The sequence below is a fragment of the Leptinotarsa decemlineata genome, unplaced genomic scaffold (genome assembly GCF_025532065.1).
Source record: "Leptinotarsa decemlineata unplaced genomic scaffold, Ldec_3_MD MMD2_tig00000157_RagTag_RagTag, whole genome shotgun sequence".
In the NCBI taxonomy this organism is placed as follows: Eukaryota; Metazoa; Arthropoda; class Insecta; order Coleoptera; family Chrysomelidae; genus Leptinotarsa; species Leptinotarsa decemlineata.
In genome coordinates, this window is record NW_027412543.1 from 1,139,806 (window position 1) to 1,154,379 (window position 14,574).

Consider the following 14,574-nt stretch of genomic DNA (forward strand, 5'->3'; position numbering starts at 1 on the left):
ATTTCAGGCTTTTTTTCATTTTTCCTCTTATTTTATTTTCATACCGTGATACCTACAGTGAACCCAAATAGGTTAGGTTGAGTTCGCAGATCAAAAACAAGAAATATGGAGTGTCTTAAGCATTTTTTGAATGTTGGTGTCAGCATCAATGTACGTACTTAATCTTCATGTTGTTTCAGGAGAGAAGGAAAATTATTCTCGCCACACTGAAAATACTTCTTCAGATGGTGACAAGATTGCTGAAGAAATAACGAGTGAGCTAACACAATCACAAAATCATCAAGAAAAATGCCTCGTGATTTCCACAGCTGTCTGCCCTGTTAATAATATCAGCAAGCTTACGATACTTCCACACCCAACAGCGGACAGTATAGACGAAGGTTTTCATTACGAAACTGAGGATGAAAAAGATGGAAGAAACGCTGATGTATCTGGATATTCCTACAATTATGTGAATAGTTAGTTTTTTATTGTGTTGGCCTAGGCCTGCAACGTTCAGCAATGTTGAATAATATTCTATTGCCCAAACAAAATATTACTGATACGTATTCTCCAAATGGTATATTTCAATGTTTGATTCTCTACGTAGATGCTGGAGCTGATGGAGAGAGTGTTTCATTGTCATCGGATGATTCTTCATCAAGTTGCAGTACCTTCTCTACAAACAGCACCGGGACGACGACGACTACAACTGATGATGACTACAGATCTAACGTTTGACGTAACAGAAGAGCCGGCTGACAATACAGATGACTGCTCCACAAACGATGAATCAATCATGCCTGATTAGGCAACATTGAAGCCTGAGAAAAGAACGAAGAATCCAGATAAATGAAGGAAATCTGTGGCTAAGAAACTGTGGAGATCAGGTAAAGAATATTGTTTCCTGAAAACTAGACAATTGAAACCGGCTAAAACTATGCTGGTACCGTGCAATGTTGAAAAATGTCAGTTAAGGTGCCTCACAAAATTTTTCGAATAGGAAAGACGAGCTATGTTTCACAAATTTGGGCATTAGGGGATTTGCAAGCACAGAGAAACTTTGTTCTTAGGCACATGAAGTGTGTAAATCCACCCTCCCGTTGAGTGACAATGAACCGGCAAAAAAACAGAACCCTAAATCAGTCATATTTCTTCTCAAAGAACGATGTACGAGTTCTCGTTTGCTTCAAATTTTTCAGAAGTACCTTAGGTGTGTCTGAAAGATTCATGAGAACTGTTAAAAACAAAAATGAAGACGGATTTCTACAAGGGGAAAAACGTGGATTAAAAGCAACTAACATTCTTCCACAGGCAATAACAAATGGGATGAGGGAACATCTTGCTTCAATTCCAGCGATCGAAAGTCATTATGTTCGAGCAAACACTGAAAGAAAATGCATTGACGGAGGAAAAAATCTTTCAGATCTGTACAGAGATTACGTTGATGACTGCAAAATTCAAAAGTTGAATTCGGCAAATATTCCATGTATCGGCATATATTTCTCTATGAGTTCCACGTGTCTTTTCATACACCTAAAAAAGACAAGTGTCAAATATGCGAAACATTCAAATACTCCAATCCGGATGGAAGCTACCGAACTCACCTCAAGGAGAAAGAACTTTCCAGAAAAGAAGAAGATGAAGATAAAACGTTGATCGGTGATGATTATAAGGTATCTTGCTTCGATTTGCAAGTTGCTCTTCCAACTCCCAAGGGTGACGTCAATTCCTTCTATTATAAATCCCGTTTGAATTGCTATAACTTCACTATTTGTCAACTTGAGAAGAAAAGGTTAGGGCCAGTTTACTGCCACTGGTGGCATGGAGGAGAGGGGAAACGTGGGTCCAATAAAATCGGCTCCTGTCTTCTGGATTATTTGCAAGAAACCTCGGAAGCTGCAAATTCTCAAGTACTGGATATCATATTTTATTCTGAGAATTGCGGGGGACAAGGCAAAAACAAATTCATTGTTTCAGCTTTTTTGTATGCTGTAGCTAATTTCAACATCAACAGCATTACTCACAAGTTTTTAGTGGTTGAACATGGGCAGAATGAAGGAGATTCAAGTCATTCGGATATTGAAAAGGCGATTAAGAAAGCACTCAAGAATAGTCCTATCTACGTGCCCGCCCAATATGCAACCATTATCAGCAACGCCAAAAAACAGGTGCAAAGTTCGTTGTCAAGGAAATGGCGCACGATGACATTCATGACCTTGAAAAGTTGAATAAAAAACATCGCCAATAATGATTTCAACCGCAACTCAAGTGGTGAGAGATTCAACTTCAACGACATATGTGTTATTCGCTTCGATAGATGCCATTTAGATCGGTTCTTCTATAAAACTTTACACCGATACAGAGTTTCATTCTGTGGTTGTCAGGAATCAAGCAAAGACTAGAAAATCATCCTTGATGAACGTGAGTGATGTTGAATTGTTGCATGCTTATTTTGAAAGCATTCCCATCGGTAAGAAAATATTTGATAACCACCAGTTATCCCAGGTATCAAACTATTTATGATAGGTAAAGGCAATATAGGTATACATACTCAGATTTGAATGTAATCTAGTTAGTTTTGGAAATAGTGTAATGACCGAAACTAGTCAACAGATATAAAACTATCATGGAAAGTGTCTCTATATTGTATCCTCAAAAACATTGAATATTCTATGAATTCTCACAATTACTATGTTCTTTCAATTGATAATTGTTGAATATAGAAAAATTACATTTGAAATAATTCTACTAAATACTATTTTCCACTTACTGTACGCTATAGCGCAATTACTCGGATTTGAATCTTGATCGAAGTCTTTCGTAGTGAATTTTGACCCCAAATGATGAGTTAAAGCGTCTCCAGCATCACCGGTGCAATCTCTCAAAGTACTCAATGGATAGCCTTCCTTTTCCGAACCGACAGCGAATGCTTTATAATGAGCGAGAGCCTTCACATTATCTCTGTCGACGATTTCTACGAGTAACTCATTTGCTTCATAACCTACGAAAAAATATTTCAATTAATTGGAAAATAACAAAACTCATGAACTGATTCAATGAATAAATCACTTTATGGAGAAAGATAATAGTTTGTTCGCCAGACGCAAGTATTGGTATTCACATCAAAACGTATAATATTATTGAGTTCAATTCAGAACTTAGAATTCTATAATCAGAAACCATTACTGAAAATGGATAGCACAGGAAAATCATTAAAGGAATATAATTTCGATAGTTGAATTTTCAATTGAAATTTATGGTACAAGAGTTTTAAGAATGAAGTTAAACACTGGATGCTTTTGAAAATAATTGCTAAACTATTAAAGAAGGAGTCTAACCAGTCTTTTTCACATAATATTTACATTCGGATACTACTAATTTACTTACGATAGATACAGTAGGTAGATTGTGGATTTGATATTAATACAGAACTTAATAATTTATATTGGTGAAAAACATGAAAACCGTGAAAAGTATCGTAGCATCTGTTTGAAATTATGAATAGTGAATTTATAGTACAGTATCCATCTTCATTTCATTTCGAACTCATCATTATTTATTGGTATTTCTGTAATAGCTCCGTAAATATGACGTATTTGAATAAATAAATAGAACTGTATTAAATGACAACATTTTCCTGGGCACAACACGACCACCTCGTTCCATATAATGATTTTTTAGTTGAACAACTTTCCAATGGGAAGTATAAAATATCTCTCATAATGAAACCATACTGACACCTTAGAAAACCTTCTTAAAATGTTCGAAAAATAATTCATCAAGAACCAAATCCTCGATATACAGGAGGATTGGAAACTAAACATATACTGTGCGAGTATAAATCTAGATTATAGCTAATTGTTTGGTCAATACATATATGGCTGAAACCATACAATTTCATCTACTTATGATATGGAAAAATAAATGAAAATTATGTTTGTTTCGAATAAAAGAGAATGATCAATTCTTCTATCATTTTAAAAGTTGAAAAATTGAATGAATATTATTATCACAATTCAAGGCTATTTATTGCACTATGAAAAGAAAATTATGAAGTCATATTCACATTTCGAGTTTATTCAATACAACTGACCGTGAACTCAATTGTTAGAATACATGAAGAAACAAAACATATTGCATAAATCAGTTTATAGTGGCAATGAAAGAAAGGTGAACTAGCGTTTTTCATGAATCTATTCATATAAAGAGTGAATTCAATTAATAAAATACAAAAAACATCACATGAAAAGTACATGAATCTGTTCATATGAATGGTAAATTAAATTAATGGAATACAAAAAACATTACATGAAAAGTATAAATGCAATGGAAACCACATTGCAGTTTTCATGAATCAATTTATTCGAACAGCGGATCCAGTTACTGAAATACATAAGTGAGTTTATAGTATGTAAGCTCAGTTATAGTTGTCATGTAATAATTGATTCAGAAAATGAAATATCCCAGTGAAATTGATAAATATCACATTTCAAAGCTATCTTTAACGCAATTAAAAAAAAATCGCAAAATTATATTCACATTCCAAAGCTTTCTATTCACACAATGGAAAAAATCTCAAGGCCCTATTTACATTCAGCATCAACATATGTACTTCTATATCGACAATAAAGATAGTACTTCGTCACGTATGTGACGTTGAATGTTCAATATCTGAAAGCCTTCTTTGTTCAAATAGACATTCCTGAATATTCTCATTATTGATATATATTTGACTTTGTCTTTCTGATTGTATCAATGCGAGCCTGTATATTAGCCTTTGGCTATAGCAACTCATCAAGATCAGATAAATACATTGCCTTTTTTTATAATCTGCCGCCTCTTTCTTGGTTTTATGTGTCTCTGAAAGAAGTTCTAAGTCGGATAATTGCTTTTTCAATTCAAAGAATGCTTCAAACATTGAAACAACAAGAGTTTCGTCAGGTGGGTGATTCACATATTCCGATTTTTTTGAATGAATTTTTGATACTTCGCCACATTTTTGGTTGAATTCTCCAATTCTGGTTCTTGTTGTTCTCCGTCTGAAATGACCACTATAGAATGTGGGTTAGGCTCAGCTGCTTGCGTTGTAGCTAACTTTTCTCCAATAATTTCGTAATCACATATCAACTGATCTAAATCGGCGGGCAATTAATGTTTAACCAGTGTTGATACTGGCCATGGATTCGCTGACATGATCGAGTGTTCATCCATGATTGAAGCTGCTGACCCATTACTGCATTTGCTATCATTCGCACTTTTGATCGTTATCGACGATAACATATTCACTGACATATTGAATAAATTTCCACATCAACTATATTTGGTTTTCAATAAAAACTATGAGCTGAATGAGTGTAGGTATCGGCTATTTTAAAAGGATTTCCAACCTATCCCTTCACCTCTAGTATCTTCATTCTCTCAGTATCAGAAGTATACATCATATGTTGAGGTGTTGTTTCACAAATACCGTCAGTAATGAATATAACAATATTATGGGACATTTACATAATGGGGTATTTTTCTCTGTGTTTTCACCATCTAAATCGCAAAGTTGCTACTTATTGTAAGACAAGTTTTCTATTCTTCACAGCAGGTATCTAGAATATTTTTTTGATTCTCCATTATATTATTTATGGCTGGTGTCTTAATATGCTTCACCTAATAATGATTCAAATTTTTTTGAGTTAGCTGGAAAAAAATTCAATAGACAATCTGAGATGATTTTCTGTTGTATACAAGATCTACATATTTTGCTATTATGTTCAACCAAATGCTATTATATTCATCCGAATCGGGTAATATTCAGAGTCTTTATTTTCATAGAAAAAATCACATAATGTTGACAGTCATCAACAAGTTATTTGACGCAATTAACATGTGGCAATATTCAATCCTAGTTTATGGAATTTTCAGATGAAATCTTAACCGTTCAATGAAAATATCACAATAAAGTGTTTTTTGAATACGTCAGTTATCAATAAATTGATGGATGTAGCCGTTACTACGTGGTAGGAGATCGTGATGAAGAGAGAAATGAAAACTTTGTTTTTACCACTTTTATTTGTAACTAACGTTACTGCAGTTTCGTCCTATATGGACATTTTCAAACTTGAACAATAATCTCAGTCATCAGTCGTCAGTTATCGATTTTCATCAGGTATCGGCCAATTTCATCATACATCTAATATTCACAAAGTTATGATTAGGTTTTTCAGTCTTATTCATCAATTATTCTATTAATATAAATGAGATTAACTTTGAACAACCTACGTCACTTCATCGATTCACGCAGTAATTTTATTCATTGTGCAATAAATAGCCTCGAAATGTGATAATACTCATCATTTCATTTTATAACTTCCGCAATATGAATGAAATGATTGAAGACTTGAGCATTCTCTTTTATTCGAAACAAACACCATTATTGTGTATTTTTTCATATCATAATTGAAAAAAAAAATCATCCTAGCGAAATTTTGATGAAATAGCTTTGAGATATAATTGATTATCATCAAAATATCCAAAATGAATCCATCATAGCTTGTATGCAATTTTTTTTGTAATATTCAAAAAACCAAATCGATGATAAGAAATCTAAAATTTTGAAATAAAGGTTATTGGTCTTTGAAGACGACAATCTGACAAAAAAAATCATAAATTAATTCAATCATTATCATACATTCGACTTGTATTATTTATCGATTTCCTGAGAATAAATAAATTCCCAAATTATTAAGTTCATGAAAACTTTAACTCACCTCACAATAATATACTATAAACTCATTTATGCGCTCCTGATGTAATCACTTATGTATTTCATGAATTTAATCCGTTGTTCAAATAAATTGAATGTGGATTCCATTGATATAACAAACAACTGATTTATGCATTCACAGTTTTCATGAAATGCTTTTTTCTATTCTATTAACTCAATTCACTATTCACGTGAATAGATTCATGAAAAACAGTAACGCAGCTTTCGCTGTTACCTACTGTAAACTGATTTATGCTATCCATATCATGTTTTTATTTTCCACTGACTGAGTTTATAATTATTATGAAAAATTTAATATCATAGGATTGGTGACATAATAGAAGCTAGTATCCAAAAATATGTTTTTCACTGAAAACTTTCCTTCATATCGACTAATACATGCTATTATTATATTAAAAATATAAAGATTCTTAGAAAATACAACCTAGTAGAAAACTTCAAAATGGATATTGATATAATACTGATAATCTAGTAGGTTTGAGTATCATGTTTCTGTAAATGAATTTTCATGAATTCCATGAATACCTGTTCATTTAAAGAATATTTCTAACGAATTTGATTTACGGTCGACATAATAAAGATTTATTATTACTTAAAGAAATACTTTGATTTCGCCATAAACGGTTCGTGATTATTATTATTGAATGTTGGTTTGGTCACGAATATTTCCATAAGTACAATGAATATTTGGGCATAAATGTGAATATCTGATATATCAAATATAAAGACTGTCTTTACCACCTACTTCGGATATGTATCATCACCAATACCTATTTGACATATTTCACACAACGGGTTTAAATCGCTATTGTGACTGTTCAATCGCTATTGTTCAATGAAATAGGTGACTACCCCAAATATTGAAAATATCAACAATGGTTACCTATCATTGAAGGTTAGACATTTGAATAGTTATTTATAGGTCATTGTTAAGAATTTCTGAGTATTATGACAAATCATGATAAAATTCACTGAATTCATTGCTTTTCGATACTTATTGACCGCGAAATAATTGATGGAACTGTATTACAGTGATATGTCTATTGAAATTAGTCAAACTGATAATTGAAATGAAATAGGGTGGAAAAAAGCTTGGAAATATTCAAAATAGCTTTTGAGCAGGTGAATGTATGATTGAACTCTACTTTTTTATGTTTAGATATGAAATTTTCTGCTGAAAAAATAGTCAATATGATTCACATTTTGGGTGAATGTGTGAATGTGACAGAAATTATTCATTATCCAGTTTCACATTTATTTTCAAGTTTTGAGTCCTGAGATCATTCTCATCATTCGAGATAAGGATCAGAAGTGGTACACCCGCAAAAATCTATACTGATATGTACGTTCGAAGAAAAAGAAAACTATTCATTTCCCGAATAAGTTTTATTCCTCAATGAACATTACTGTACAAACACAATTGGAATAATATATTATGATGACCCTTCAGAGCAGTTACCCGAAAAAAACTACTCGTTCTTTTTTTTGTGAACGCAAAAAAAGAAAATATAAAATATATCAAATTCAGTAATACATTATCCTATTCAATAATACATTACATAAACGAAAATGGTCACGAAATCATGTGAAATAAAAGGCTTTTGAGTTTTTCAGAAGTCTCCAGAGTTCTTCAGAACTTCTCAGAATGCGATAGTGATGCAAAGTTTTGCTTCTCTCATACCTATTGAAATAATTGATTCGGGAAAAAACGTTCAGAAAAGGTGTCGCCTCTGTGTAGGAGAAGCTAATAGACATTTTGAGCACCTCCTTTGATTATTATTATTATTGTAATGTATTGGGTCTTAATATCAATAATTGAACACTCGTCGTTTTAAAAAAGGTGTTTATTTACCATCGACTACAAAAATACTCCTCTACCTGTTCGTTTTTATCTCCACCTAAAAAATGACGCCATTCAATAAGAACTACTATACTGAGTGGTACAATAAATCAATATACTACAATACTTCCTCCCTAAAAAATAAAAACACAATTCCAACATCTCGAAGGAAAAAAATTACAATTTTACATACTCTAACCAATCTACAGGTTTTATTTGACGTGTTGTTCTTACATTGGCCAAAGTACGTTGAGGTGAATGGGAGGTCGCTAAAACTTCATTGTTAATACCCTCCCTGTCAAAATTCTCCCTTGTTCCTTGTCTAAGTTGCGTGATAACAAGTGATTACTTGTCTCTATATTAGGGTAGGTAGAGAAGCTTCTTTGAAAGTATACTTTTTTATTTTATTCAAATGTCCCTTCCACACATGTCCAACTTCTGGAATTTTCACTGAATACACTAATTTTCCTAATCTTTTTATCATTTTTCTTCTTATCTGAGTAGGATTCCTTACATTTTGATAGTTTTAAACAGTAACTGAATCTCCTTCCTTGAACTCTATAAGTCTTTTACCCTTACGATAATGTTTTTGTTTCTTGAACTCTCTTGCGACATGATTTCTCAAATTTTTTCCAAGAGCATTTTTTAAAGCGTTTTAATGGTTCTAACTGAGTTTTTGGCCGCACCGTTTGAAGACGGCTAAAGAAGAGAGGAGATGACACGTTCAATATTATTCATTCTCAAAAATATCTGGAAATAATTTGAACTGAATGTAGTGGCGTTATCTGAAACAATTTTTCATGAAAGTCCAAAACGACCAAAAGTAGTTCTCAAAACTTCAATAGTTGTTTTGACGGTGATTGATGCCATTGAATAACCTTCAATCCACTTGGAATGAGCATCCACCAAAATGAAAAAATTGTTTTGTTAAAAGGATCCCTTAAGATGTAAAGAAGAGACCATGTTTCATTTGGCCAAGGCCATTTCGTAAGTACCGCTTCATTTGCAGTTTTCTTGTTCAATAAACAATTCTAACAATTCCTACATATATCTTCTATATTTTTATCCAGACCCGGCCACCAGAAAAAGAATCTCGCTAAACTATTCATCTTGACTACTCCCGTGAACATGAAGTTCCTTTAAAACTAATGATCTTAGTTTCGAAGGAATCATCAACCGGTTGTTCCAAAGTAAACAGCCCTCTTCAATACTCAGTTCATTTCGAAATCTATGAAAATGTTTATATTCAGTTTTAATTTCCCCAGCCCAACCGGACTTAACATATTTTAAAATTTGCAAATACAAATCATCTTTTTCGGTTTCTCGTTTTACTTTCTCAAAATCAATAGGAAAGTAATTATTTGAACTGAAGGGGTTATATTTTTAGGAGTGATTAATTTTTTGGGAAAGAAAGTTTTTGGCTTTCTACTACTCCATCTGATATAAAAAAAAGGGATGAGAGAATCTTCCAAAGAAAGAAAGGAAGTAATCAATTTGAAACTCTATACATAAATGTGTAGATCATGCAAAGGAGTAACTTTCTCATCCCTTTTTTTTGTATCATATGGAGTATTAGAAAGCCAAAAACTTTTTTTCCCAAAATAGAAAGTAATTTTATTTGTAAAAAAAATTGATGAAATCAACTTCTTCAATTTCACTATCAATTTCATTTTCCCTAATGGGTTGAGGTAACCGTGATTAACTATCGGCCAAATTATCTTAGGATCGTACGAATGTGATTCTATAATTATAATTTGATAATATAACCGCCCAGCGTCGTAAACGATTTGCAGAAAATTGTGGAATATCCTTTTGCGAGTGAAAAATAACGAGAAGTGGTTTGTGATCTACTTCTAATAGAAATTCCCTGACATAAAGATATTGATTGAATTTTTCTAATCCAAAAATGATCGATAGAGCTTCGTTTTCAATTTGAGAATGATTTTTTTCTGTCGCTGATAATGTTCGTGATCCATACGAAACAGGTTTATGAGTGCCGCCAGGCATAATGTGTCAATATTGCCCCAACTCTATAACAAGAAGCATATGACGTAAGTTTCAAAAGTAGTTTTGCATTGTAATGAATTAAGACGGGGAAGAAAATCAACATCGATTTAATAGAATTAAAAATGTCATTACATTCAGTGGACCAGAACCAATCTCTGTCAGATTTAAGTAAATCATATAACGGATGCAACTGAGTAACATTTTTTGGTTTTGGAGCATTTTTTAATAGCCATTACTTTTTCCGGTGAAGTATGTAAACCTTCCTTATCGATTATATCTTACCCCAGACATGAAATTTTATTTTTAGAAAATTCACGCTTTTTCAATGATATGTTCAAACCTGCATCTTGCAATTTTGTTCAAACTTGATTTAGTCTAGATAGGTGTTCCGGTCGATTACACCCACTTACCAGAATATCATCTAAGAAAACAAATACTCCCGGAATACCTTCTAATAATGATTTCATTAATTTTTGAAATTCACCTGTAACTTCCTGTAACTTCACAAATAATTCTTCTATTCTCAGTAAAGGGTACTGATCTATTTCAATCACCGAATTGAGAGTTACCTTGAAATCTCTGCATATCCATACTAAATCATCCCCTTTTAAAACGGGTACAATCGGTGTTCCCCGAAAACTATAATCAATCGATACTATAACACCTAATTGTTGTAATCTATCCAGCTCTTTTTCAACTTCTTTTCTATTCGCAAAAGGAAGCGGTCGAGCTCGAAAAACCTCGGCATTTTTCAAATTTATGGTAATCACCTCCTTAGTGAAAGTGTCCAAACCGGGTTCAAAAAGGGAACAAATTTTTTTCATTAAAAACTTCAAATCTTCTCGTGCATCAATGAAACATTATTTGTAATTCTCAGCTTATAAAGATTGAAAAAATCACGTCCCAAGAGAGGTGGACCAGCCGCATCTTTTATAATATTATGTGTAATATATATAATATATTATTATACTCAATATAATGAATAACTTTTTCCTAGATCAATTGCCCTAACACCAAACTGATATTTTTGCACTCGACGCGCGTTTCGCCAAGAAAGTTAGCATCCTCAGGAGAAGAAAATTGATACCTAGTCTAGTCTGGTTAATCCTTATATACTATCCTTATATGTATTTGCTGTTGCAATCTTGACAACTGATATCGTAAATCCCCAACCTTTCTGGTCGGGGAATAGCATGAATGGCGATAAGGGACCCATCCCGTCTAGCTCGCTTTTTAATCTTCTGTTGGGAAGAGAATTACTACTAAGAACTTGCAGGTAGTTCATTACCGAAAAATTCCATATTGGACTTCAGGTATACAACCTCAGGTAACAAATTTTAGTATATAAGGATTACCCAGACTAGACTAGGTTTCAATTTTCTTCTCCTGAGGATGCTAATTTTGTTGGCGAAACGCGCGTCGAGTGCAAAAATATCAGTTTGGTTTTAGGGCAATTGATCTCGAAAAAAGTTATTCAACTTTCACAACAAAGGTGCCAATCTTATCATTATACTCAATATAATCAATAGGAATAAATAAATAAATGAATTTACTTTGTGGTAAATTTTCAAGAAGTACTGAAAACTTACGTGAATTTCTGGAACTACATCTAGCTTTTCCTAATACGGCTAATTACCAGTCCGTGCAAAGCTTATTGTTAAATCATCTGAAAATGGAATTTTTAACAGGTGATGATCGACTGTATTGTCAAACATGCGCCAAACTAACTGACTGTTATAAGGAAACAAGTATATCTGAGGCACCAGTCAATCTAATAATAACACTGATAATTTTCAAACAAGACTCAACCTCTAACAGAAGCAAGAAACTCTTTGGAAGGTTCGAAATAGATGAACATGTCAACCTAGCAGACCACTGTTATAATATTCATGCAGTCATTGTTCTCTGTGGTTCTGGAGTTGAATTTGGTCATTATTACGCCTTGGTCAAAGAAGAAACGGACTGGTTTAAGTTTGACGATAGTCGTGTCACGAAGTGTTCTGGCGATGCATTGAATTTATTGGAGCCTCTGGAGACACCCTACATTTTGTTTTATGAGAGAGAGGACATTGTTAGATCAAGATCTTCAGATGATGTGGTGCTGCAGGTTTTTCCGGGTTTTCCTGCAGCTGAAAAAGCAAATGCGCCATTGGAATCAATGAAGTCGCCCCGGAGCGCCAATTAATTTTAATTGTTGTATTTATTTTATTTTTATCGTTGTTTTTATAAAACATTTTATATATTAAAAAAAAATAAGAATAATTTGATCTCCATTATATAAGTTAAAATTTTTTTCTGTTTGGTGCGAAACTTTGTATCTAAAATTTACGTAACTAACTTTTTTGGAAATAACTGTAAAGCTAGAACCAGTATCTAAGTATCTAAACTGAAAGAGAAAGGTATATTGTCTATCTTTAAATCAATTTGAATTGGATTGATGTTACATTCTAAATTATAAAGTGAACAATCAGATGAATTATCTGGTCCTAAATAATTATGTGTGATAACATTTGTTTTGTTTCGTTTTATGGGACACATTGAGCTAAAAACCCTTTTTTATTACATGAATGACTATCTAGAAATGAACACCTGAAGATGACGGTTGTATCCCCGCTGCTATTAGTCTTTGTCTTCCCCTCTGTTCTCGACCTGCGCATAATGAATATGCCCAGGTCGAGAATAGAGGTCGAATATGTCGCAGATCGATGCGCAAGTTCAGGATTTCCAGAACTTAAAGATGGATGCGCCGCCGCTTTCGCAAAACCACTTCAATCACATTTTTAAATGTTGCCGTCTTCTTTTCTTCAAAAAAGCAAGCCTGTACTGGGCCTTTATCATACCCCATAATGAATTTATCACACAACACTAATTCTAACTGATCGTTTTCAAAATCACACAATGTCGCCAAATTTCTTAACCGGGCCGACCACTCTCTAGGGCGATGCACTGATTAGTTTTTGCGAATGGTAAAATTTGTACCGTGCCGCAAACACTGATAGACTTGGTTTAAAATGTTCGTCTAATAAAATGATTAATTCCGAGTACTTTTTAGTTTCTGGTTCACCCGGCATACAAAAATTGTGAATCAATTTATAAGCGTCCTCACTTAGTACGTTAAGAATAATTGCATCTTCACGTTCATCGTCTTTGGTATTGTTTTGCCACAAAATAATATTCGATTCTCCTCTTAAAAACTGACCAGTCGGCTACTAATGGATCGAATTCTTGTAAATGACTTATGTATTCTGACACTTCATTTTGAATTTCGAACGTAGTTCCCGTTCGTGAAATTTAAGTTTGAAATTCACACAATCTAAATCCTATCCCATCCTCGCCGCCACTTTCAATGCATTGGGACTTGATATCAATAATTAAAAACACTCGTCGTTTTTAAAAGGTGTTTATTCACCATCGACTACAAACATTCTCCTCTACCTGTTCGTTTTTGTCTTCACCTAAAAACTAACGCCATCCAATAAGAACTACTATATTGAGTGGTACAATAAATCAATGATTATTATTGTTGAAGTAGTTGAATTTATTAGTAGTAAATATTATCAGTTTTATTGAAACTATGCGTTTTAATTACGACTGTGAAAAGCTTCCACAACATTTGGTAGCTACTACTGAATGATTTCTTTCTGTCTTATCGCCGCATTGTCCAAAGCCTACTTGATCAAAGTGTGCGTGTCAAAAGTCTACAAGAAAAAATCAAAAGCTCTCTATTTCAAAGATGACTCTAGCAAAACATCAAGTTTGCTACATTTTTAGAAAGATAATTTTGAGTTCTGTTGAATTATAGGAATATACAGGGTGTCTCATTGAAAAATAGTTTATAAAAATAATTATTGATATCTCATTTAAAAACTGAGTGTTCTACACCATTGATTTCTACGAAGAAAAGTGCTTTGGTAATTTTTAACTGGAAAAAAGTTACAGTAACTTTAAGAAAATGCACATTTTCGAAAAA

General features: G+C 33.1%; 1 protein-coding gene and 1 long non-coding RNA gene across 4 annotated transcripts in view; one reads left to right on the forward strand and one right to left on the reverse strand.

Moving 5' to 3' along the window:
- The window catches only part of LOC141481316 (uncharacterized), a 29,365-nt gene extending 26,848 nt beyond the window's left edge, over positions 1-2,517 (forward strand). Inside the window, exons 3-4 of one of the 2 annotated variants that reach the window (XR_012464889.1) lie at positions 180-458; positions 590-2,517. This is a non-coding gene — a long non-coding RNA (uncharacterized lncRNA). Of the gene's footprint in view, positions 1-179 lie in introns of both variants that reach the window. The other variant, XR_012464888.1, reaches the window with a different exon arrangement.
- LOC111507252 (microfibril-associated glycoprotein 4-like) overlaps positions 1-14,574 on the reverse strand; it is a 70,334-nt gene that overhangs the window by 26,984 nt on the left and 28,776 nt on the right. For both annotated transcript variants that reach the window (XM_074172711.1, XM_074172712.1), the window contains one exon: positions 2,753-2,983. In XM_074172711.1, the coding sequence (XP_074028812.1) occupies positions 2,753-2,983 (231 nt within the window). The remainder of the gene's footprint in view (positions 1-2,752; positions 2,984-14,574) is intronic.